Genomic DNA, 21,798 nt, shown 5'->3' on the forward strand with positions numbered 1-21,798 from the left:
TGTTTCGAGCAACACCGTTTCGTTGCATTGCCCTTGCAAAAGGTTTTTATCATAATTTTTACAGAATCCCAGGTCGAAGCTTACTGTTAGCTAGTTCACTAATGCCGACCTGCGTCCGACCACTTCGCTGTTTACCGTTCTGACGGTGCAGCCGGAAAATCCTATCAGCAGAGCATGGCTTGAATCGACTCTGCAAATTGTGCTTCAAAGCTCCATTCACAGAAGGCCTCCTCTTCACAGGGGCTTCAGCATCTGAAGTCGAGATGCAGCAGGAGGCTCGGGATGTCATACAGCAACAAAACGCATAGAAGGTATTCCTTACTCAAGTAGGACCCGAGCAGGGCTTCGTGCAGGGACCTCATCTATATTACGACAGGACAGTATGGCAGATTTTGCGCATACATGACGATACTGCAGGGAGCTTTGTGAGAGCTCTGGCACCTTATAACCAAGCGCAACCGGAGTGAGTCGGCAACATGCCCACGGTCATATAGCAGGAAAGGCCGCTCCTGACGTATTGAGTAATAATTTCCAGACATTGAGACTTCTTGGTGCCCGCTACCAGACTCTGAGTATCGCTGTCGCAGCACGAGCTCCAAGGACGGACCTCTGACCGTTACAAGGTCTCAGGTTTGCCGTCAATGATGCGTACCCACTTCGAGGACTGAAGACTTCGCTTTGCAATACTGCTTATCTGAACACAAGCTCAACATCAAATATTACAGCAACGATCGTACAAAATATGGTAGCTGCAGGGGCTCATGTCGTTGCTATGACCAAGCTTAGTTCCATGATCGGAAGGGAAGAGCCAACAGAAGCTACCAATTATCATGCTCCGTTCAACCCTAGGGGCGATGGCTATCAGTCTTCTGCTGGGAGTAGCAGTGGCAGTGCAGCTGCAGTGGCTACCTATGACTGGCTCGATTTTGCGTTTGGAACGGATACAACAGGCAGTGCTCGAAGATCGGCTCTTGTGAAGGGCATTTTCCAAATGCGGCCTACCCAAGACGCGGTACATCTGGACGGCATTGTGCCTGTCTTTGAAACTTGGAATGCGCCAGCCATATTTTCAAGAGACACAAGGATGCTGAAGCCTGTCGTTTCTACTTGGTACAAGACCAAGGTTTCGGTCGCTCATACTGCATCACACAAGTCTGTCTCATTGTCTATCCCCTTGACTGCTTCCCTGTGGACAACAAAGTTCAAACGCAATTGATCGATGCGTTCCTGGACGATCTTGCGGAAACCCTCAACGCGGTCCTACGCAGATTTTCTACCGCATTTCTGTGGGATGAGACTCGGCCCGACGAGGCTGGCCAACAGAACGCTCAAGATTATCTCCAGGATACTTACGTCAACACGAACTTCCATGACTACTACTACTATAACACAGTTGAAATCCGGAGGACATACGAAGAGCGATACCAAAATCGACCTTACATTGTTCCTTCATCAATTGGAAATGGGACTTGGGCAGTGCAGTAACCCGAGCACAGCGAGATGAGGGCATGCATCGGCTCAACGTGTATGAAAAATGGTTTCTGGACTCCGCCATGCAACGAAATACAAATTAGGCATTCTTGATGATGCCAATCTCTAATTCCATGGTGAACTACCGAGATGCCCCTTCACCTCCAGTGGCACAACCGACTGGGTTCGATCCATGAATCCTATCACCAATCCTGGGCGCTCCAGACATTGTCATTCCAATAGGAGAACACGAGTACGACTCAAGGATCCGTGGACGGAAGGAATTCCTGGCGGTCGCCGTGGATGTGGTAGGCCTCCCTGGCTCAGACCTCCATTTGATCGATGTCATTCAACACTGCCTTAAGATGTTGGCGCGGCCAACAACTAGTCAGCACTGGCCCTGGGATGCTCAATGACGACGCCTGATCGACACTTCGTGGCCTGGTTGACCAGATAAAGCCTCAGAGCACGATGGCGTATTTGATCTCGTGGTCCTGATCTCAATCGTTGTTTATCTTGAATTACATGTCACATGTCTAAAACTTTCTTTACCGGTATTGTCATTTTGACCAAAATGTTACCAATTCGTCGAAATGCTCCTCAGAAAGATTCTCGTCTTCAACCTCTTTGGATCCAGTGATAGGCTTCCAACCTGATGCCGCTTGCCTGAATATCAACGGAGTTGTCGTGCGGTTTTCATCCATACGAAAAAGAATCTTAGCTTTCAATAACGACGTGCGGCCGATCCCGGGAAGATACACGTCTCGATCTGCGTTCCACACTCGTAGGGCCTGGTCTACCAACGTCAACGCGTCCTTGAAATGGCCTCGATGCATGCAATGTTGAGCGACTCGGTGGCAAACATCTGCAGCTCGATGATGTTCGCTGCCAATAGTGGATTGATATTGCCCAAGCGCCCTTTTATGCAACTTTTCACTATCGTCAGGCAGGCCCAGTGAAGCGCGGACATTGCCTAATGCATGCAGGAAACGGACGGTCCTGGCCTACAATCAGCTAGATACTTCGGGCTGTGATAGTAAAGGACGAATGTACCCGAACGACTCTTTGTCGTTGGGGCCAGACATGGCTTCTCTCTCTTCCAGCCCTTGTCCTAGGACCAAGGATGCCTGCTTCAAGTCACCGAGCAGCCAGTGCGCCGTCCCAATGTTGACTAGCGGAAGAGCCCGCGTGTATCCGTTGTTTTCTGACAAGTTCTCATACACGGAAACCGCTTTTGACCAGGCTTCAATTGCTTTGTCATACTCTCTTGCCATTATCCAACCAATCACAATTTCGTTGTACGCGATTGCGAGCCTTATCCTGCTTGCCTTTCTTCCGGGTAACCTCTTTTCGGATTGCTAGGAGTGCCTTGCCATGCTCCAGACACGACTGCGGATCATTCGTCTCAGCAGCAACTGCGCCTAGTCCGTCGTGTAACTCCTACAGCAAGTCGTCTAGATCTTCGCTTGGGTGTCTCTGGCAAACAATGTACGCCCGCTCAAACGCTGCTTTGTTCGCGTGGGAGTTACCACGCTCATGCTGCCACCTGGAGGGCATAATCACTGTCATGCTTGGAGATACTGCAACTTACCTGCCCGTTTCCTTCCGCAGTGATACTCGCTTTAACTCAGAGCTCCTTTCCAACGGTACAATACCCCCTCATTGAGGGTTTCCACGCCAATGATATGCGGAAACAAGCTTTGACACGCCTCCCAGCTATCTATTTTATGCTTCTTGTCCAACGGCACTTCTGGCCAGGCGTCATCTAATAGCGAGATTGAGATAGCGCCTTTTTTCTGACGTCGGGCCCGCACTGTATCCTGAAGTATACGATGGACCCATAGCTTCCCAATGCCTACTCGGGTTAGCTCTCATTAGAACGACGCTGCAGGAACCCCTGTTAAGAGTAAGAGAAGGTAGCATAGAATGAATCTCGAATTTTCTAGGCACCCTTCCAGAAAAGGTGACAATTTGTAGTCAATTGAACCACAAATAATCGTCCTGGGGAACTTTTTTCCCTGCTTTAGACAACCTTATTCTGTTGCCCCCCCCCGTCTTTGGCAACTGATTTAACTGTTCTCTCTTTTTCAACAACCTGTCGTGCGACATAGGGCTTCAAGCTGTACCAAACTGTATCTGAAAGCAAAGAACGCACGATGCTGTAGCGATTCAATAGTGTATCTTTAGCTTGTCTGAGCAGAGCAATGACATTGGCCATCCAACCAATCGTTCTCTTTTGCACGAGCCCTTATATAAAAACACCTGAACTCCGGTGTAGTGCTTTGTTTTCATGTCACTCCAGCGATTTTCCTTGCCATTCCTCACATCATATCAGCTCCGTCACTCCCTCCGGTCCCCACTGGCTTCTCGTGCACACCACCCTGTGCAATCCTCGTCTCCTCGCTCGTTCCTTCCCTCTCCGCCCGCCTCCTCCTCTTGTCCAAAAGGTTCTTTTTCCGCTCAGCCAGTATTGCGTTCTGCCGCGCTGACACGCCAGTCAACCAGTAGCCGAAACTGCCTCCCGCAGCGGCGAAGACGGGGTAGGCCCAGAGAGATTCTTTATTGAAAAAAGGACGCATTTCAATGCCTAGTTGCCAGAGGCGGACCGCGACGCCTGCAAAGATGTTAGGGCTGGTGCGAGACGGGGCGAAGGAATGGGAGGGGGACTACCGAAGCCGGACCAGAAGAGGATTTTGTGGACCATTGTGGCTGTGGATTGGGTTGGCTTAGACGTATGGAGCTTTGAAGAGGTTCACAAGATAGAGATCAGGGGCGAATAGGGCTTAAATGGATCTAAATGGTGCCTGAATCGCTGGGCTTGTGACTTTTTGCGGAGTGAGCTCGTGTGATGAAGTCTTGGCGGCAGATATCTGCCGCGATTAGCGCGGCTTGGCAGGTAATGATACCAACGGAGGCATCTCCATTGATTCCTACTTGAAACCCCTGTTCATTTGCTTTGCAACTCTTACTACACCTCCCCAACCCATGACAGTCGCCATCATGGCGTCTGTGGATATCATAGGCAGTAAACATGCGCTTGAAGATCCAGAATTTATCCCGCGCAAACGATTTAAGACCTCAGAGCTTCCATTCAACGCGGCACAGAAATCCACGATTGATGGACTCTTGCATACGATCAAGAAGAAGGGCGAGTATGATTCGTTGAGGAAGAAAGTGTGGTCGCAGTTTGAAGAGAGCGTACGTCTTTGATGTCTCAATGTTATCTCCCACGGCTGTGGTGATTGGCCGAGCATGTTTGCTAACCGCCAGCGCATTAGGCGGAGAAGACGGCGTTCATAAACCAACTGAATGAGCTTGCCGAAGCAGAGATTGAGCGCGACCCATCACTTCTATCTCGTGATCGTGGGAAAGCAGCTACCCTCATGTCTGGAGTAGTCGACCGCAGCGACATCTACAAAAGCGTCGAGAAGACTTTGGACGCGCTAATCGCCAAGAACATCAATCACATCCTTCAGGCGGGAAGGGAAATCAGACGAGCCGAGATTGGCGAAGATATCGCAGCTGCGGAGGAGAAGCGGGGCAACAAAACAGACGAGGAATATGCGAAAGAGGCAGTGGTGCGAAAAGAAGAGAGAGCTAGGGAGAGGAAAAGGGAAGATGCTCGCAAGCGAAGGGAGGAAGAGAAAGAGCGTCTACGGGCAGAAGAAGCTAAGCACATGAAAGAGATTGAGAAGCTTCAGAGCCAAAATGAGCGGAGAAAGGAACGTGAGGCTGCGCGAGCGGAGAGAGAAAAGGCCGCAGAAGAGAGGCGCCGACGAGATAGGCCCAGAGATGACTATGAAGCAGAAAAAGGCAAGGAGAGGGAGAAGTGCGAAGTCCAAGACCCCGACACAGTACCTCCAACGCCAGTAGCGCCACCAATGGACAACAAAGCACTCGAAGAAGCAGCGCTCGCGCTTCTTCTCCAAGAAGGCCGCGAATTAGCTGCGAAGAATGGCCCGCCAAAGCCAGAGCCAGAGCTCTCGGATTCAGAGCCCCCTCATCGCAAACCACACGTTTCGCCGCCCAAAGGCCCTGCGGCCGATCGCAACAAGGTCCCTATCAAACCCCGCCTCGGCTACAGCAGCACACCCCTTCGTCATGACTCGGGCACACCCATTCCACCTCCTCAACCAGCGGGTACACCCCGCAGCCGCAGTCCTTACAGAGCCCCATCTGCACGTCATGACCGCTCTCGGTCTCCTGACCACGCTCGTCGCCATTCTCGGTCCTATTCCTACCGTGATGATGACGCTCGAGCTCAGGCAGATCTAGATCACAAGTCGATCTACAAAGCCCAGATGCAAGCAAAGCGTGACATAGAAGCCGAGGCCTTCAAGAAGCGCGGGCGCAGCGAGCGTGACGAGGGCGAATATCGAAGCCGGAGCCCCTCTCGAGCAACAGAAAGAGACCCCGGCAGAGACAGGGACAAGGACAGAGAGCGCAGCAAGCGCTATGAGTACGATTATAGCCGCGAGGATAGCCGACACCAGGATGAACGGCCGAGAAGCAGAGATCGGGAGAGGGAGAGGCCTCGATATGAGGAGCGCGAGAAGGCTTACACTAGACCGAGGAGGGAGGAGGCGCCAGAACACATCGATCGCTATGTGCCTGGTGGGGCTGCACCTGCAAGAGAGAAGCGTAGAAATACGCTGGATAATGGAGTAGATAGGGATGACAAAGAGAGGAGTGTCCGGGAAGACACCAGGGATCGAGATGCAGGCAACAGAGACCGAGATCGAGACCGAGATACCAGGGACCGAGATAGCAGCTACAGAGACTCCAAGCGGGACTACCGCGAGCGCAGCTCTTATCATGACAGAGATCGCAATCGCGACCGAGATGATTACGACAGAGACCGATACCGGGATCGGGAGCACCGAGACCACAGAGACAGAGATCGGGACCGAGATCGTGGTGAAGAGAAGAGCAGAGGCTATGAGCGAGACAGGGACAGGGACAGGGAGAGGGACGGGCGTGAGGAGCGACCATATACGAGGCCGAGGAGGGAGCCGGCGCCAGAGAACATTGATCGCTATGTACCGGGTGCTGGTTGATGGGTGATGGTTGACGTGAGAGGAACATTCGCAGGTGATTATTGGATATTCTCATTGGGTATGATATTGGTATGATAGTCGATAATGAGAGCCACGCTTGCCCATCCATGCGCTGTTTGATGTTAAGAAAAGATTGCGAAAACTCCGAATCAAATGGTTGAAGTGCTACATTTCAGGTGTGTTACCAGAAAAAAAGTGACACTGGTCAAGAACTTTTTCTTAAAAAATCGTCATTTTGCCTGCAAGGAAATCATCTTTCATGCGTTCAATTCTTTTATTCACTATCCTTTAACAGGAAGAGTCGTTTTGTCTGGTCGATACCCACAAAAATGTGCGCAAATGAAAAGAAACAGAAAAGAAATGAAGTGAAGTGAAAAGAAAGAGAGCTTTCTCCCATCGGGTTTTGAAGGCCTGGATGCATAACTTTTGCTCGATCCTCTTACAACAACCCATGGCTTTCTGTCCCGGTGAAAGGGGCCTTTACGTCCTGCAAGCCCGATGCACGGACGTCTGGCTCCTCGGGCAAGCTGCCAGACAAGAGTGGCATTCTGAGGCACGAGATCTCCCCCGTATCACCTCGATGTTGGATATCGACCCGGAAAAGACAGCCGTTCATAGTCAGGATTGCTTCACAACAAGAGTCAAGCGACTAGCCAAGGTGTTTCCTCGCCCACTGTATACAACCTTCCACGTACATTCCTACGAGCACGGCACAGCCAATACCTTCGATGAAGTTGCTGAAGGGAAGCCAACCCCACCGGTACCACCACGTCAGCGGAGCATACCCCTCTCCCTTGGATCGCCACGCTGGCGCACCGAACCTCCGAAACCAGCGCACACTGCGACCGCTACCGTCACCACCGCCCGTATACCGAGCGAGACAAGACTCAGCGAACCGGGTGAGCCGGACGGTTCGCCCGAATTCGAGAAAGTTGCGAATGGAACTGCGTGGCCACAAACAGGAGTGAAGAGCCAGGTGTCGGCCATGTTGCAGGGTTTCGCCGAAGATTGTCAATACCGATATGCGGAGGAGAGGATTTTGGACAGCGTAACCATAACAGAGAAAGAGGAAGAGTGCGGCATCGACGAAGGCGATTGTAGAGATGTTGGATACCGCTGGCGGAGACGGCCGGATCGGATGCGTGCTACTGGGTGTCTGGATTGCAAGGAGCAGCTTGGCGAGTTGGGGCACATTGCGGGGGTGGTCTGTACCTGCAGTACTATCGAGCGTGATCGTTGGAGCGCGATTTGCGCGATTCCTAAAAGGGCGCCGAGAGCTTGTGCAACCGCGGAGCTCGACGCTGCTTGTGAGCTCCAATATCGGACTCCGGTCCGTCGGTCATGCCCGAGCTGTTGAGTAGCGGTGTGTGTGTCTTATGACCCTAGGCGCTCATGTGCCTTACGCTTTCTGTAAGCCTACTCCTGATATGGCCCTACTTGTCTTGTGGTCCCACGCGTTATATAGGCCTGCTCATGATATGTCTCTGCGCGTTTTATGCTCCTAATCCCGTGTGTTGGATCTCGTTGGAACCTGCGTGTTTTCACCCTGTGAAAGCTACGCCGACGCAGGGATGAGTCTAGGCGGCAAAGCAAGAGGCTCCTCTGCTCTGCTCCATTGGCTCCGCTCCATTTCGGAGCGAAGATCTATTTTGCTTCATCTGCTCATCTGCTCATCAACTTGCTCCTCTGCTCTTTACTCATTGTGTATCTGCAGAAGGAGATCTCGAGGGATTTGGGCCCCCGAATATTTAGGAGATCTCGACCGCTTATCCGCGCATCTGCTCCGCTTTATCAACTTTCGCTCTGTTCGAAACGATATACGTCAAGTGAAATTGAGGCAAAAACAAGAATAATATGTATGATAGGTCTGGCGAGGTTATAAAGTATCACAAAAAGCTTCTTTGTTGTGGACTAATATACTTCATTGTACAAGCACGTTATAAAGGTCTCTACTTGCGATTGTTGCTCTTCGTGCTCGACACAAAGTCCCGAAGATAATACCCATTCCCATTCCCACACGAACATGCTGTCATGATCAGTGCAAGTGCCGTATATCTGCTCGTACGTTGAGCGACACCTCGACCGCGCCGGGTAAGCAGATACGAAATAACGCTGCATTTGAGAATATATTCGACTGTTGAAAAAATGTACTAAAACCTCTCCTATTCATTAATAGCTTTCATAGCAAAGAGCACAAAGGGGATCTACTTAGGCGAATAAAGATTATCTTTCCATCGAGGGCTAATACCATTCAGAAGTCCATCGAAATGTTATACTTGTAGGTGGCCCAGACTTTTTGTGTGTGCGAGACAGAGACTTGCTGTGTATGGCTGTCAATGTTAATTATGCACACTTTCCATCCATTCACGTTTTCCAAATCCTGAACCCTTGCGCGCATTTCTTGAGCGGAAAATGCCCAGTAAGGCTCGAAGGCTGCCATAATGGTGTCAAAGTTATCGTTTACAGGGGTGTTGGACTTGACAGCGGCATCATACCACTGGTTGAATCCTGGCGGTGGCTCTCTCTTGTATCTCCGTCTGTATTCGTTGACGGCTTCTTTTGAGGACCGCGATTGCCGCTTTGTCATGTCCCAAAATTTCTGATTCGCTTCTTCCACAAGTAGCTCGATTGGATGCATGGCATTCTTCGTCAAGCCAAGGAAGCCTGTCTCGTCTGGTATTAATCTAAGAGGAGAGTCGGGAAGCCATCTGGAGGCTGAGGGGCAAAGCAAATGTGAAAATTGCAGCCTAAGATGGCCGTGGTACACAGAAAGAAGAATCTCCGGTCTAAGTGTCGCTTCAACGAAGCCAACCACAGTCACCTGGACCTGCCAAGAAGCGGTAGCGGTAGAGTGGCTCAAGACCGTTGGAAAGTCGAACAGGAAAGGGGAAAATGCGCAACGGTTGCAACAGGCATGGTCGACGTCTTCCTGTACAGCCTCTCAACCCATTCGTGTGTTGGCAATGGAATTACTTGTGAGTTGGGAGGCGAAGAGGCTCAGCTGACCGTCCCATACATAACCGAACTCTGTCAGATCGAAGCTAGGCACGTTGCTTTGCCGCACGGCGCTGGCGTTTCAAAGCCTCATATCAGGACATGTTCTGTGCTATGACTGTAACAAGCACATCGAAAATTATTCGTCAAGCAAAATGGAGACGGAACGATACTCCGAGACGAGGTTTGAAGATGAAAGTCAGGGACGAGATGGAAACGAGAGGGCCGTGACTGCGAGACTCGTAAAACAACAACGACATCGCCCGTAGATGAAACACTTATCGCCAGGCTTCTTTGCTTGCGTCTCTTCTGACCCTACATCGATCAGATTGACATCGAAACCCTCTGCTTGAGTCTGACTTTGTCTTATTGTGGACGTTTCAAGGATCCAAAGGCGAAAGCTACTGATGATGAGTTGAGTATCTGAAGAAGACGATGTTGGGAAGGTTGATTGAAACGCGCTAATCCATCTGTCTCTAGCGCAACGCCAAGCTTGTTTTGTTGGTTTTGACGGCTTATGGCCATTAGCCACGGCTTATAGCCATTAGCAAAACTTTCGCACAACGCGCACACCTTATTATTGAAATCACACCACAACCACGCATCCTACGGACCTGAGGCCTTCAGTACGGTGATCAGCTCATTATTTGGTATAGGGCCCGTACCAATAATGAAGCGATTACACGACTGTGGGCCTCGGGACCAATGACCCCCTAAATACGCGCAATGCCACACGCCTTTTCCGACAGCCAGGCCACGAAGTCTTCCTTTCGACTGGGCTTAACAGTCAATTATCACTGTCACACACCGATCTTCCCCTCCTACAAGCAACATCATCATTATCATCAGCAACAACAATACCAATTCTACTCTCTCGACACGGGCACCAGACGCCACGTGTCATTTCAGTCATTTTAGCTTCAACGTCTTTACACGTGTTAGATCTCAACATCTTGATACACTGCAACAACTACATTACACTTACACTTCACTTTACACTAATTCGCCAATTCACACCACACCGTTACACCACATCTCCCCCAAGAGACACGTCTCTTTTCCCTTCATCGACTAGCAATCAGCCTACAACGCGAGAGAATCTCCACCTTTCTTCGCGTCTTCTGAAGGTGCCTTAAGATACACAGCACAAATCGTTCGACCTCGCTCTATCGAAACGTATCCGACGTGGTAGTACCGGATCTTGAACCTCGGCCTTATCCACCGAGCAATGGATTGCTGAGGAGTAGTGACCCTCAGTAATCGTCAGAGCAATCCCGCCGAGCAGAATGATTGACAAAAGAGTTAAGATTTGGATATTGTTTTTCTACGGGACTCCCGGGCTCAGTGGAGTCCTTCATTCAGTCTACAAGCACACACATACACATGAGGGTTACGGGTCAAAAAGAAGGATACGGCACTTGAGTCAGGGGCTCTGCGATTGTAGGGGACCCCCTTTCAGCTTTCGGCTAGTCCAAAAACGGTTAGATAGATTAGTTACGCGTCTCGCATAGTCGGCCATCAAGGCAAGACTTCAGGGTAGTATGATGTAATCAATCAATCAATTATGGCCATTAGCACAATGTGGCTGGGGCTCAGCCATATAGCCATGGGCAAACATAGCCATGGGTAATATAGCCATGGGCAACAGTAGCCATGGGTGACATAGCCATTGGCAACAGTAGCCATGGGTGACATAGCCATTGGCAACAGTAGCCATGGGTAACATAGCCATGGGCAACAGCCTATAGCCATGGCTATGGTGTGCCAGGGTAATCAGTCCACTTGGCGCATATGTGGAACTAACACGCCTGGAAGGCTGAGATGTGACCCCGAAGCAATCCGATTTACTATGGGTCACAAGCCGAAATCGGATGACTCGAAGGGACGAATCTCCAGTGATTTGGCAAGCGACTTTTTGCATTTATATCAGGCCCATGCCCACTGCTGAAGTTCTTTCTTATGTTCTACCTATCTATGTATGCGATTATTTACATAGCATTCATATATAGCCCTAGCCCTAATTGTATTGGGCATAGCCTATCACATTACCAACTTGTTTCAGTTTCTGTACTGAGGGAAATTTTTCCGACCATTCTTTCAGTTCGTATTCGTATTCACCTTTCTTAGTATAGGGTTGACTACCTCTAATCAATATAAGCGAAGTCGAGGAAATTTATATGAAAATCGTCACCTTCCTATGGCATCGCGCCTGAATTGTAGGATCCTATTCAGCCATAGAGGCCCTGATCCGGAAGGCAGCGAGGACATGGATATCACCGGTGAGTAATGATGGAGACAGTACCGTAGAAATCCTCATCGGTTCTCCAACCGTACCAAAAGCCGACCTCGAGAGATAGACCGAACAAATGAGGCGTGATGCAGCCACGCCTTTCCCGATCAGCACACGTCCCATCGTGCGAGAAAATACGGCTGCATGAGAGCTACCTACTTCATAGGAGAGTTGGTCCGAGAGATGAGATGCTATGTAGCGGAGAACGTGCCGCACCGTACTGACTGGAGGCGGAGCTTTCTGGCTCTCGGCAAACTTCAAATCCACCGGATGCTGACGCGGCGTGCATGGCACAGCGGCTAGCTGGAGATTGGAATCGATGCAGAGATACTATGACTTTGATGAGATGCTCGTATCGAGAATCCTTTGTGTTTTGGGGAATAATCATAGACTGTTCCCATCGGGTTTCAAGCCGACGTAGGAGTGTTATAGCTGTGAGGTAAAGAAATGTGATGGAGTCGATGCTACTTGCTCACAAGTGTACAAGGGCAGAGGTAAGGCCATGCAGCGTATGTACCATCGTCCTGGACCACTACGCGTACGACATAGTGGAGGGACAGGCATAATTGAAAGTAGATGGAACTTACTTACTGTGGCGAATTGAGACGTGGATGGGAGGTCTGGAAGGTGATACGGAATTCTGTCTCATACAGGACGTTGAGCCGTCTTCTCCAGGCTCGGAATGGTCAAATCGGAGGTACAGGAGGGGATATCAATCGAAGAGAATACGCCTGGTATCCTCTATCTTACTGTACACGGAGTAAGAAAGCCCTCATCCAGCCATCCGTTGGGCTTCCAAGAAAAAATCGCTCCATCATTCAGGTCAACCAATCGTCGCCCACATGTACGCAACATAATTGCCGACTCCATCCGCAGGATCGTACATTGCACTTATTTTCGTGATCCCCTTGCCGTTGAGGGCCACCTTGTGGTCAGTCAAAATGTAAATGATTCCATTACCATTCGGTGATCCCAGCAATGGCCAGAATGCATTATCAAGCGATGTATCTTCGGGCGTCCATGACTGGACCTGTCCCGCCGGAACACCTGCCAAGGCCTCTTCGATGATCTCGTTGGTGTATGCGTTGTTGATGTTGCTCTGAAAGACGTATCTCAAGCCAGAATAATCGGTCGTCCCAGGCGTGACAGTCTCACAGAACCTCGTCCATAGCCGCCAGGCGATTTCGGACCAATTATCTGGGCACGCAGGCCCGGTTAGGAGGTTTTGCCTGTCGTTAAAGGCTGCAATAATGACACCGTCCACAGGACTAAATTGGTTTGTGAAATCAGCATTGGGAGAGTCTCCCTTCGGCCAGGTCACCGTTTCGTAATAATAGTTTTTTGCAATCCCAACCCCCAAATCAGTGAAGAGTGGTCGAAGGGCTCTAGGGGGAAGTGTTAATTGCGGAACTTGGATATCGTAATTGTCTTCAAAGGTACAGAAAGGTGCTCTATCGGCACCAGTCTTGGCTTGCCAATTTTGGTAATAACTGAGCCCGCTCGGTGCATACTTGGTCCAGGTCGGACTGTGGTCTACCCGAGGAACAAGCACTTTTGTGCCCTGCTTAGATCGGCGTCCATGAACGGTTCGGCCTTTTCTGTTGGGATCCCAAAAGTCTAGATGTGTTCTTTCGTTCCTTGGTTCAAGGCTGACGGGTCCATTGCAAGAACAGGCGCCGCCCTCTAAGCCGCCCTTTAAATGTTTGTAGTAGTCGACCGGGTTGATGGCCTCGCTCACGGTCAGATCAAAGTTGTAAGCTGCACTTATTGGCACTCTTGCAGTATCGTCGCAACAGAATTGACCTGCCACACATTCACAGCCGCCGCCTTGCCAAGTACCCCAACCTGCCTCGTCGTTCTTCGCTTTGCCATTTGATACAGGCGTACCTCCTGGGGCGAATATTTGTTCTAGAGTCAGATTTTGCACGCAGATGAAGATGTCCGTGGCACTGTCACTACCCCCGTCGAAATCGAAGACAGGGTCTGAGATGTCAAACAGAGCAGTGGAGGTGGGAAGACTAAGAGTGGTTGTGCTTGTAGAGGAAATGGTCGTGCTTGTTGTTGAAGGGGTGAAAGGAAGGGGCGATGGATCAGAGTCTGATGTAGTTTTCCAGGTCAGTATCTCTCTTTGCGGACAGAAAACTTGAGTCATAAGACAGAATCGAGGAGTATTGGAGCTGGAAACATGTTCTGAGACCCTCTTTTGTGCCCGGATTGAAAAAACGAAAGGGTAGAGAAGACCTACTCGCTGGGTCACCTGTCGTAGTTAATGTAGTTACTGTAGCGAAAGCAGCTACTGCATTACACGCTCCACTGGCAAAGCTTGTGGTAGTTGTACCGCTACCGCTGCAGTCTGTAGTGGCTGCGGAACAAGTAGTAGTGCAAGAAGTTGTTGTTGCTGCTGTTGCCGCTGCACAAACTACCTCGCAGTCGGTGACGACCTTACTCACGCTGCATTCCTCCTCTACTGAACTGGGAGTAGGCACAAGATTGTTTCCGATGGTAATGGTTGGCCAACTTGGAAAAGGGGCAGGCGTCGGTGGGGGATAGATCTAGATGACTTAGGTAAATATTATTCGAATTGGAGTATGACAGTACTTACACCAGGAGTTCCCATGCCAAACACTATGATACCTCCACCATCCACTCCAGGAGGGCAGAACAGGCAGCCCGGCCCACCTCTGATGAAAGGGTATGAGCCGGGAGGATGAGATCCATCGCTTGTGTAGATGACGGTATTCGACGGAGGGTCCGGCGTGATTGACGAGACGACCGAAGCGCTTGGATTATAAGACGTGGTGACAAAAACCAGTAGCGCTCCAGCGGATTGGGTTGAGGGTGCCTTCGCTGAAGACGTAATGACATGACCCAGTACCGCCCCAGTGTATCCGGTTGAGGTTGCCTCCACAGGGTTTGAAGGTGGCAAATCTGGAGGAGGCAGCTCTGGTTGCCCAGTGGGCTGGTTTGAAGGCGTCCAAGCAATTCCTCCCGGGCCGATCTCGACTGTGAATGTGCTACTCTGACTATTGATAGACGTTGTTGTGATCGTTGATTGGAGTGTCGCATATTGAGAATATGTAGTGGGCACAAAGGTCTCGGTAATGACTGTCGGGGATCCGCTGAAAATTGTTGAGACAGTAAGGACGGTGGCCCCTGATGGCAGCGTCACGGAGGAACTGGCATGGAGTAGTGGGTTGGCTAGATCGAGCGGGTTGCCTACTGGAGCAGGAAGTTTAGCGTCTCGGATGCACTGATGACGGATCTCGCTTACTCGAATAGTTGACTGAATTTACTACCACCCATCCTCCCCAATAAGGTGTCGACCCCAGTACGCATGCGTTCAAGATTGATTGGAAATTGTCGGTACAAGCTGATCCTGATGGACTACCAATGCCTACCACACTCGTAGTATTGAAAAAGTAGCCACCATCAAGAATATAAAAGGTGTTATTGTTGGGTCTAACGGAGGTTCCTTGCAAGTGGGCGTTGCAAGCGTCGCCAGTTGCATTGGCAGTTTTGAGTACATTTGCAATATCTGAAGAAGATGGATCTGCGGATGAGCGTGGGAAAGTGCATGTTGGGAGCACAGATCTTGTTGGTAGAACAGCTGAAGTAGCCTTACAGCTCTCAATGATAGCTAAGAAGGAAAGTAGAATGAGAGAAGTAACGAAGGTAAATCGCTCCATGGCGATGCTAGCAACAGACAGATAGGTTCTGCCCGTAAAGACAGTGTATGAATGAAATACGAAGAGAAAGACAAGATGGAAAGCAATATCAACAGCATCATCGTAGGCAATGACGCGGCGTCAAAGTGCCTTGGTCCTTACATATTAACTCCGAAACAAGGTTAGCAATTAAGGTGAAAGAAGAGACGGGCAATAGATTGATTTAAAGTCTCAAGAAGGTGGATGAAACAAATTGACAGCGACGAAGTAGTACAGGTGTGTGTGTGGGGGTTAAAAAAAAAAAAAAAATTTTTATAAAAAATAAAAAAAAAAAAAAAAAAAAAAAAAAAAAAAAAAAAAAAAAAAAAAAAAAAAAAAAAAAAAAAAAAAAAAAAAAAAAAAATAGATATTTATAAAATTAATTAATTTCAAATAAGAGATACGTTCGTTAATTCGAACTACGAAACTATCTTACTCTTTAAATTTTTATTACTCGATTAAATTTACTTAAGCTGGAGGCCTATTTAACTAGATAAGATAGTTTACGTAAATCTATTATTACTAAGATATCTATATAAATATCGTTATTTCTAATTTATAATTACTATCGTAACGGACTAGTTGTTTGACGTATAAATTTGATACGCTTATTAAGAGAAATTAATTTGCTATTATTTTAAAAAAGTACTACTAAAATATATACGTTTTATTCTTTTCGAAATTATAATTATATTATAAAGCTATTATTAAAAGACGATAAATCTTATTAATTTAGTTAAGATACGATTAGCGTAACTTATAGCTCTTCGTAAGATAGTATAAGGCATAGTATGATCGTTTTAGAGAAAAAGCATAAGTTAGGTAAGTCGCGGCTATTTCTATTTTCTTAATTATTTACGAAGATAATATTAAAGTTCTATATATACGCTAAATCTCTTGATATACTTAGTAAATATTCTGAATATCTTAAATATTCTTAATATTACTACTTTTTATTAATAGCGACGTTAATACTATATATACGAGGTATATATATACGAAGTATATATATACGAAGTATATATATACGAAGTATATACGCGTTATAGCGACGTTACAGCATATATAAAGAGTATATTTATCGAATTATTTTTCTTCTTATTAGATATAGATTCTTATCTTAAAGCTTCTAAAATTCGCTTAGAAGTATAAATAAGAGCGACTTAATATAATAGTTATGAAGATAAGACCTTAACTTATATATTAAAGTATTAGAAAGTAATTTATACGTTAATAAATAGTATTCGAATACTCTAATAGATAACTCTTCGGATTTTAATATAATCGAGCCTTATTAACTATAGATAAAGCGTTAAACTACTCGAAAAGTTACATTAAGAACTTATAAAGATATCGAGAAATAATAGCTATATTACTAAAATTACAAGCTTATATAAAGAGGATTTGGGAGTAGATAGAGCGAATATCGAGATATATTGCGAAGATTATTCGTCTTAAAGGCGGTAACGAGTATAGGGATAGTCTTAGTACTTAGACTCTATTCGAAAGGGTTAGTAGTAGTAATAGGTCGAAAAATCCTTTTTTCCGGGCCGAAATTTCGTCATACCCTTCCCTTAGAGTCTGAGTAGAAAACCCTGGAATCGCTACATTAACCGTTATTTTGTATAGGATCCTCACCAAAATTGACCGAAATAGAAAATAAACAGTTTCTTTTATATATAACTTTTATTAAGAATTCTAATAAAGAAATAGTCTTTTATAAAATAACTATTTATTAAGAATTCTAATAAAGAAATAGTCTTTTATAAAATAACTATTTAAATATCGTAGATTGTTTTTTTCGATTTTTAATAAAATAGCTTAATTAATTATTTTTAAAAGATTTAAATTAGAGTTTTAAAAACTATATTTTTAACCCCCTCTTATTTTTAAACGTGCACCGATAAAACTCTAAAAATAACATCAAAATACTCGTTATAAATATAAGTCTATTTAAGAATATTATTATAGAATTCTCTAGACTAGATTTTAACATTAATATTTCTTATATTTTTATTTAAAATTTATTTATCTAAGCTATTATCTTAAATAATTTATTAAATAATTTATAATTTTAAATAATTATTTAATAATTTATAGATATAAGTAAAGATATATAAAGTTTTATTAATATTATTTTTTAATTTATTTAATTTATTTAATTATTTTAAGATTTTTAGAAAAAAATTAAAAAGCTTAATAACTTTAAAGACTTCGAACTTTAAATTTAGAAAACTTAATATATTATTATTATATATATTAAAAATATATTTATAAATTTTTATAAAAGTAATAATTCGATTATCGAGTAATAATATATCGAAGTTATAGATTATTAAGTCTTTAAAATAATTTCGAAATAGCTTCGAGGTAGCTCGCTTCGAGGTAAAGCTACCTCGAAACTTATTAATACTAATATATACTCAGGGGTAAATATCTTATATCAGTTAAATTATTAAAAAAACGAGACTTAATAGAGTTTTTACTTAGACTTACTACGTAAGATCTTTTCTAAGACTATATAGAGAAGATCGTAAGAGAGATAATATAAGACTCTATAACTCTACGGGCGAGTAAATAAGTATATACGTAGCTATATAAAGCATTATTACTAGAAAATAAAGCTATCTAAGAAAAGATTAGTTTTATAAAAATATTAAGTATATTAAGAGATTTAGCGTATATATAAAACTTTTAATATTATTCTCTTTATAAATTATAAATTAAATAAGAATACTTAGTAAAGCTAATTTAGCTCCGCCTTCGACTTTTTATTAGCGTTATTTATAGAAAATTATAGAGAATATACTTACTACTCTTATAATAGCTATTATCGTTTATTATCTTAGTTAAATATTCGTAATATCGAAGCTAGTAAGTATTATTAGGGATACTGTGTAGAAGCATGCATGTACTTCTGGAAAGGGTTTCACGAAGAAGGGAAGGTGTTTCTTGGTTCTGATTGGGATTGAATGATTGATTGATAAGCTAAAGCTATGACGTTCTCGAAGAAAGGAAAGGAAGCGACATGCCAAGTCCGCTAGTAAGGTTTCTCGAAGAAAGGAAAGGAAGCGACATGTCGAGTCCTCACGCTATGTCGGGAACGTAACGGGATATACGCTTTTTCTAATATTTTATCTCTAATTTAGACGTATAATAGCTATATCGCTAGCCCTTACTTTAAACGCGATATTATTATTTAGAAAGAATCCCTCTATACGCTAGCGTATCTAATTTTACTCTACTCGAACTTATTAGCGATCTAAAGTCGTAGCTATAAATATCTATTTTAGTATATTAATAGCGTATCGATAAGAGCGAAATCTTACTATCTATAATAATATTATAATCTCTCGTAATAGATATATTTATATATAAGGGCGATATCGTAGCCTCTTATCTACTATTTTAAACGCTTTTTTTAACTATTAGCGGGATTTCTAAAGTATATAATCGATATTAGTGACTGTAATAGATTTACGATAAAGTATTTCAAGTAGAGTACTATAGGCTATATATTTGACGGCGAAATTAAGATATTTAAACGAGATTTAAAGTATTTAACTATAAAGATAATAGAGTAGTTATAATAAAATACTACGTAATATTAATTAAAATTCTTTATCTTCTCTATAATCTTTATAAGGTAATAAGTATATTCTCTATAATTTTCTATAAATAGCGTTAATAAAAGTCGAAGGCGGGCTAAATTAGCTTTATTAAGTATTTTAATTTAATTTACAACTTATAAATTAGAAACTAAAAAAATTGGTTTTAGACCCTCTTATAATTAAATATTAAAATTTGAATTTCTATATAACCTTTCATCACTGTTTTTAAGTCTAAAAACTTTATAAAATCTATTACTATATTAAGAAATCTACTTTTAAATTTAAAAGATTTTAATTCTAATCTTATAAGTGAGATGTAAAAGCGAGGATATATCGCGAACTTCAAAAATTTCCTCGGCTATTTTTTTACCGCCAAGACTATCTCGGAAAATCTAAGAATTTATTAAATTTTTATTCTATAATAGAACGAATAATTAAAATCTTCTTAATTCGATATTCTTAATCTCTCGTATAATTATTAAAATTAAAAAGTTTTTGGCGTTGTAATTATCGTTGTGGTTTTAGAAAGCCTTTTTTTTTTAGATGGGGTGTAAATCCGTTCTTTTCCAATATTAATATTAGCTCCTCGTATTATGCTCCATCACCGTTTCAAACCCAAATCTGCAGTCAATCGAGGCGACATGAAGTTGCAAAGCAAAGTCAAAGCCAGAACACTTCCATAACTCCCATCTACCGTCTCGCATCTCGAAACAACGATACCTACTGTAGAACACTGTTTCATCGCTCGCATCAGGCACGCAGTTAGGTCTAGACTCGATGAGCTCCCTATTCATCGCCAAAGAAAAAAGAACAAGAAAAAGAAAAAAGCTTGTCTGGTGGAATGTGACAGCGACGAATACGATGTTTGTGAAAAAGGGACAAGCAGCCTGTCATCGATCTAGGGGCTTATCGGAGGAGGCACCTCGTCGCTTTCATCAACTGTCCAGGGGAGATTGCAACTGCAGCTGCAGCAAAGTGAGGGCGATTGACCAGTCCACATTCATACTGCCATAGCTTGCCTCTGAATAGAACGGGGATTGATTGCAGGGGAAGTATTTGTCTTGTAGCTTGTTGGACATCTCGTATGAACACCTCATTATGTACATATAACCGACAGCATCAAGATTCGTCTTCACTACCCAAATATTCTTCAAACGCCTCATTGTACTCTCTCCGTCTTCTTCCCCTGTCGCCGTCACGGAAGACTACAGCTTGCATTGCACGTTTCACACTCATGCGGAATACGCAAGTTGAACGCATGTCCTCAACTTCGAAACTTTTCTCTCTTGACAGATCCTCCTTCTTTGTTTCATTGATACCATGGGCCGTCGCGGTTTCCTCGTCCTTGCACACGAGTAGTACTCCCCGCTCTCTCCAATCCTTGTGATCAGCTACCATAAAGAGATTGCAGAACGTCTCTCTCAACTTAAACAGCCCCCTTTCCCTAACATGCCCATGCTTCGGATGGGATTTCGTATACTCGGGTGCCAATACATCCAATTCGAGCATTGCGAGCCGCTCGCACAGCCTCTGATGGAACGACACCATCTCCGCCATGTCCACGGGTGGGTAGAAGCGCATAGACTTCCCAAAGAAACTATCGAAGGAAATGTCCCTCTCCCTATCCCGGTGCGGAAACCACTCCCTATACACAAATTCGAGAATCTCAACATGGACCATAGCGTTCACGGAGGTGTTGCAGTAGATAGGGCAGTCCTTCCAGCAGAATTGTCTGCAATCGTCTGGATCCAGCTGGGCGATGGTCTTGGCGACTCGTTTGTGAAATTGGTTTGGGACCTCGAGCGTTTCTGAGCAGGGACTGATGGATTGGATGATGAATGGTCGAAGCCAGGATCTACGTTGGGCCTCATAGTGATATTCTTCGGCGCATCCGCGAAGATGTTTGGGATCTTGCAGGGCGGCTTGCATTGCTGTTAATGGTTTTGCCATTTTGGTGGTGGAAGAGCGATCCGGATGAGCGATCATGCAGAGAGATTGGAAGAGAATTGCAGTTTCATTGGCTTCATTAGCTTCAAATGTCTTGGAAGTTGCAAGCGACGGGCCGATGTTCTTCCGCTTTCGGCCTGAGGTAAACGAAAACCGTCTCCAGGTCTATTCATATGTTCAGCCAACTTGGTAATAGAGCCCCATTGTCCGACTCTTAGGCTAAAGATACCATAAATCTTAGATTGTTTGACTATAAAATTGCCTTAAGAGGCTTGGGGAGACCTCGGTCAGACTGGAGTTCAGCGTTGTATCCCATATCTTACTCGTATGACCTGCCAGAATCTAAAATAACTACCTACTTACAATGAAACACGGTACTAAAAGGCCTGGATTTGAAAACACTAGGAGAGTTCTGCCTTAAAAGTGATTTTAGCGGTATACATCGACTGGATACCGTATCTAAGGGTAGGTAGGGTATATCGTAATAAGTAAGACTCTAAGCTTGATTTTATGCAAGTGGAAGTTGGCAAACAGACGCACGAAGAGCGAGACGGTGGACCTACTTGTAATGCCAGCGTTTCTGGGTTCTTCCGAGTAAATCTGCGAGTTGTGGTTGTCGACATTATAGCTCTCCATTGCGTCACTCCAATGATCATTTTGTGCCCCTCCAAAGGCTTCTTCAACTAGCTCCATTTGTCCTGTCGCTTTAAGAGCAAATACTAGTA

At 45.1% G+C, this 21,798-nt stretch overlaps 8 protein-coding genes across 8 annotated transcripts; 3 read left to right on the forward strand and 5 right to left on the reverse strand.

The window, feature by feature from the left end:
* Window positions 1-742: 742 nt before the first annotated feature.
* On the forward strand, window positions 743-1,485 carry HO173_010252 (uncharacterized protein; the record flags this gene model as incomplete). The annotated part of the gene is made up of 2 exons (XM_037312138.1): window positions 743-1,012; window positions 1,075-1,485. 2 exons carry the CDS (start codon window positions 743-745, stop codon window positions 1,483-1,485), a joined length of 681 nt encoding a protein of 226 aa, XP_037160932.1.
* Window positions 1,486-2,030: 545 nt separating this feature from the next.
* Window positions 2,031-2,744, reverse strand: HO173_010253 (uncharacterized protein; the record flags this gene model as incomplete). Its single annotated transcript, XM_037312139.1, has 2 exons — window positions 2,031-2,469; window positions 2,524-2,744. The coding sequence occupies 2 exons, from the start codon at window positions 2,742-2,744 to the stop codon at window positions 2,031-2,033; spliced, it is 660 nt and encodes a 219-aa protein (XP_037160933.1).
* Window positions 2,745-3,791: 1,047 nt separating this feature from the next.
* Window positions 3,792-4,174, reverse strand: HO173_010254 (uncharacterized protein; the record flags this gene model as incomplete). The annotated part of the gene is made up of 2 exons (XM_037312140.1): window positions 3,792-4,084; window positions 4,141-4,174. 2 exons carry the CDS (start codon window positions 4,172-4,174, stop codon window positions 3,792-3,794), a joined length of 327 nt encoding a protein of 108 aa, XP_037160934.1.
* A 296-nt stretch (window positions 4,175-4,470) lies between these two features.
* On the forward strand, window positions 4,471-6,527 carry HO173_010255 (uncharacterized protein; the record flags this gene model as incomplete). Its single annotated transcript, XM_037312141.1, has 2 exons — window positions 4,471-4,668; window positions 4,749-6,527. The coding sequence occupies 2 exons, from the start codon at window positions 4,471-4,473 to the stop codon at window positions 6,525-6,527; spliced, it is 1,977 nt and encodes a 658-aa protein (XP_037160935.1).
* Window positions 6,528-6,978: 451 nt separating this feature from the next.
* HO173_010256 (uncharacterized protein) lies at window positions 6,979-7,888 on the forward strand (the record flags this gene model as incomplete). The annotated part of the gene is made up of 2 exons (XM_037312142.1): window positions 6,979-7,735; window positions 7,794-7,888. The coding sequence occupies 2 exons, from the start codon at window positions 6,979-6,981 to the stop codon at window positions 7,886-7,888; spliced, it is 852 nt and encodes a 283-aa protein (XP_037160936.1).
* Window positions 7,889-8,778: 890 nt separating this feature from the next.
* Window positions 8,779-9,165, reverse strand: HO173_010257 (uncharacterized protein; the record flags this gene model as incomplete). Its single annotated transcript, XM_037312143.1, has 1 exon — window positions 8,779-9,165. The coding sequence occupies one exon, from the start codon at window positions 9,163-9,165 to the stop codon at window positions 8,779-8,781; it is 387 nt and encodes a 128-aa protein (XP_037160937.1).
* Window positions 9,166-12,634: 3,469 nt separating this feature from the next.
* Window positions 12,635-15,497, reverse strand: HO173_010258 (uncharacterized protein; the record flags this gene model as incomplete). Its single annotated transcript, XM_037312144.1, has 4 exons — window positions 12,635-13,908; window positions 14,057-14,363; window positions 14,414-15,030; window positions 15,083-15,497. 4 exons carry the CDS (start codon window positions 15,495-15,497, stop codon window positions 12,635-12,637), a joined length of 2,613 nt encoding a protein of 870 aa, XP_037160938.1.
* A 4,748-nt stretch (window positions 15,498-20,245) lies between these two features.
* On the reverse strand, window positions 20,246-21,076 carry HO173_010259 (uncharacterized protein; the record flags this gene model as incomplete). The annotated part of the gene is made up of 1 exon (XM_037312145.1): window positions 20,246-21,076. One exon carries the CDS (start codon window positions 21,074-21,076, stop codon window positions 20,246-20,248), a length of 831 nt encoding a protein of 276 aa, XP_037160939.1.
* Window positions 21,077-21,798: the final 722 nt, after the last annotated feature.

This window comes from Letharia columbiana, assembly GCF_014066305.1.
Source record: "Letharia columbiana isolate WasteWater2 chromosome Unknown Sc0000047_s0, whole genome shotgun sequence".
Taxonomy (NCBI): domain Eukaryota; kingdom Fungi; phylum Ascomycota; class Lecanoromycetes; order Lecanorales; family Parmeliaceae; genus Letharia; species Letharia columbiana.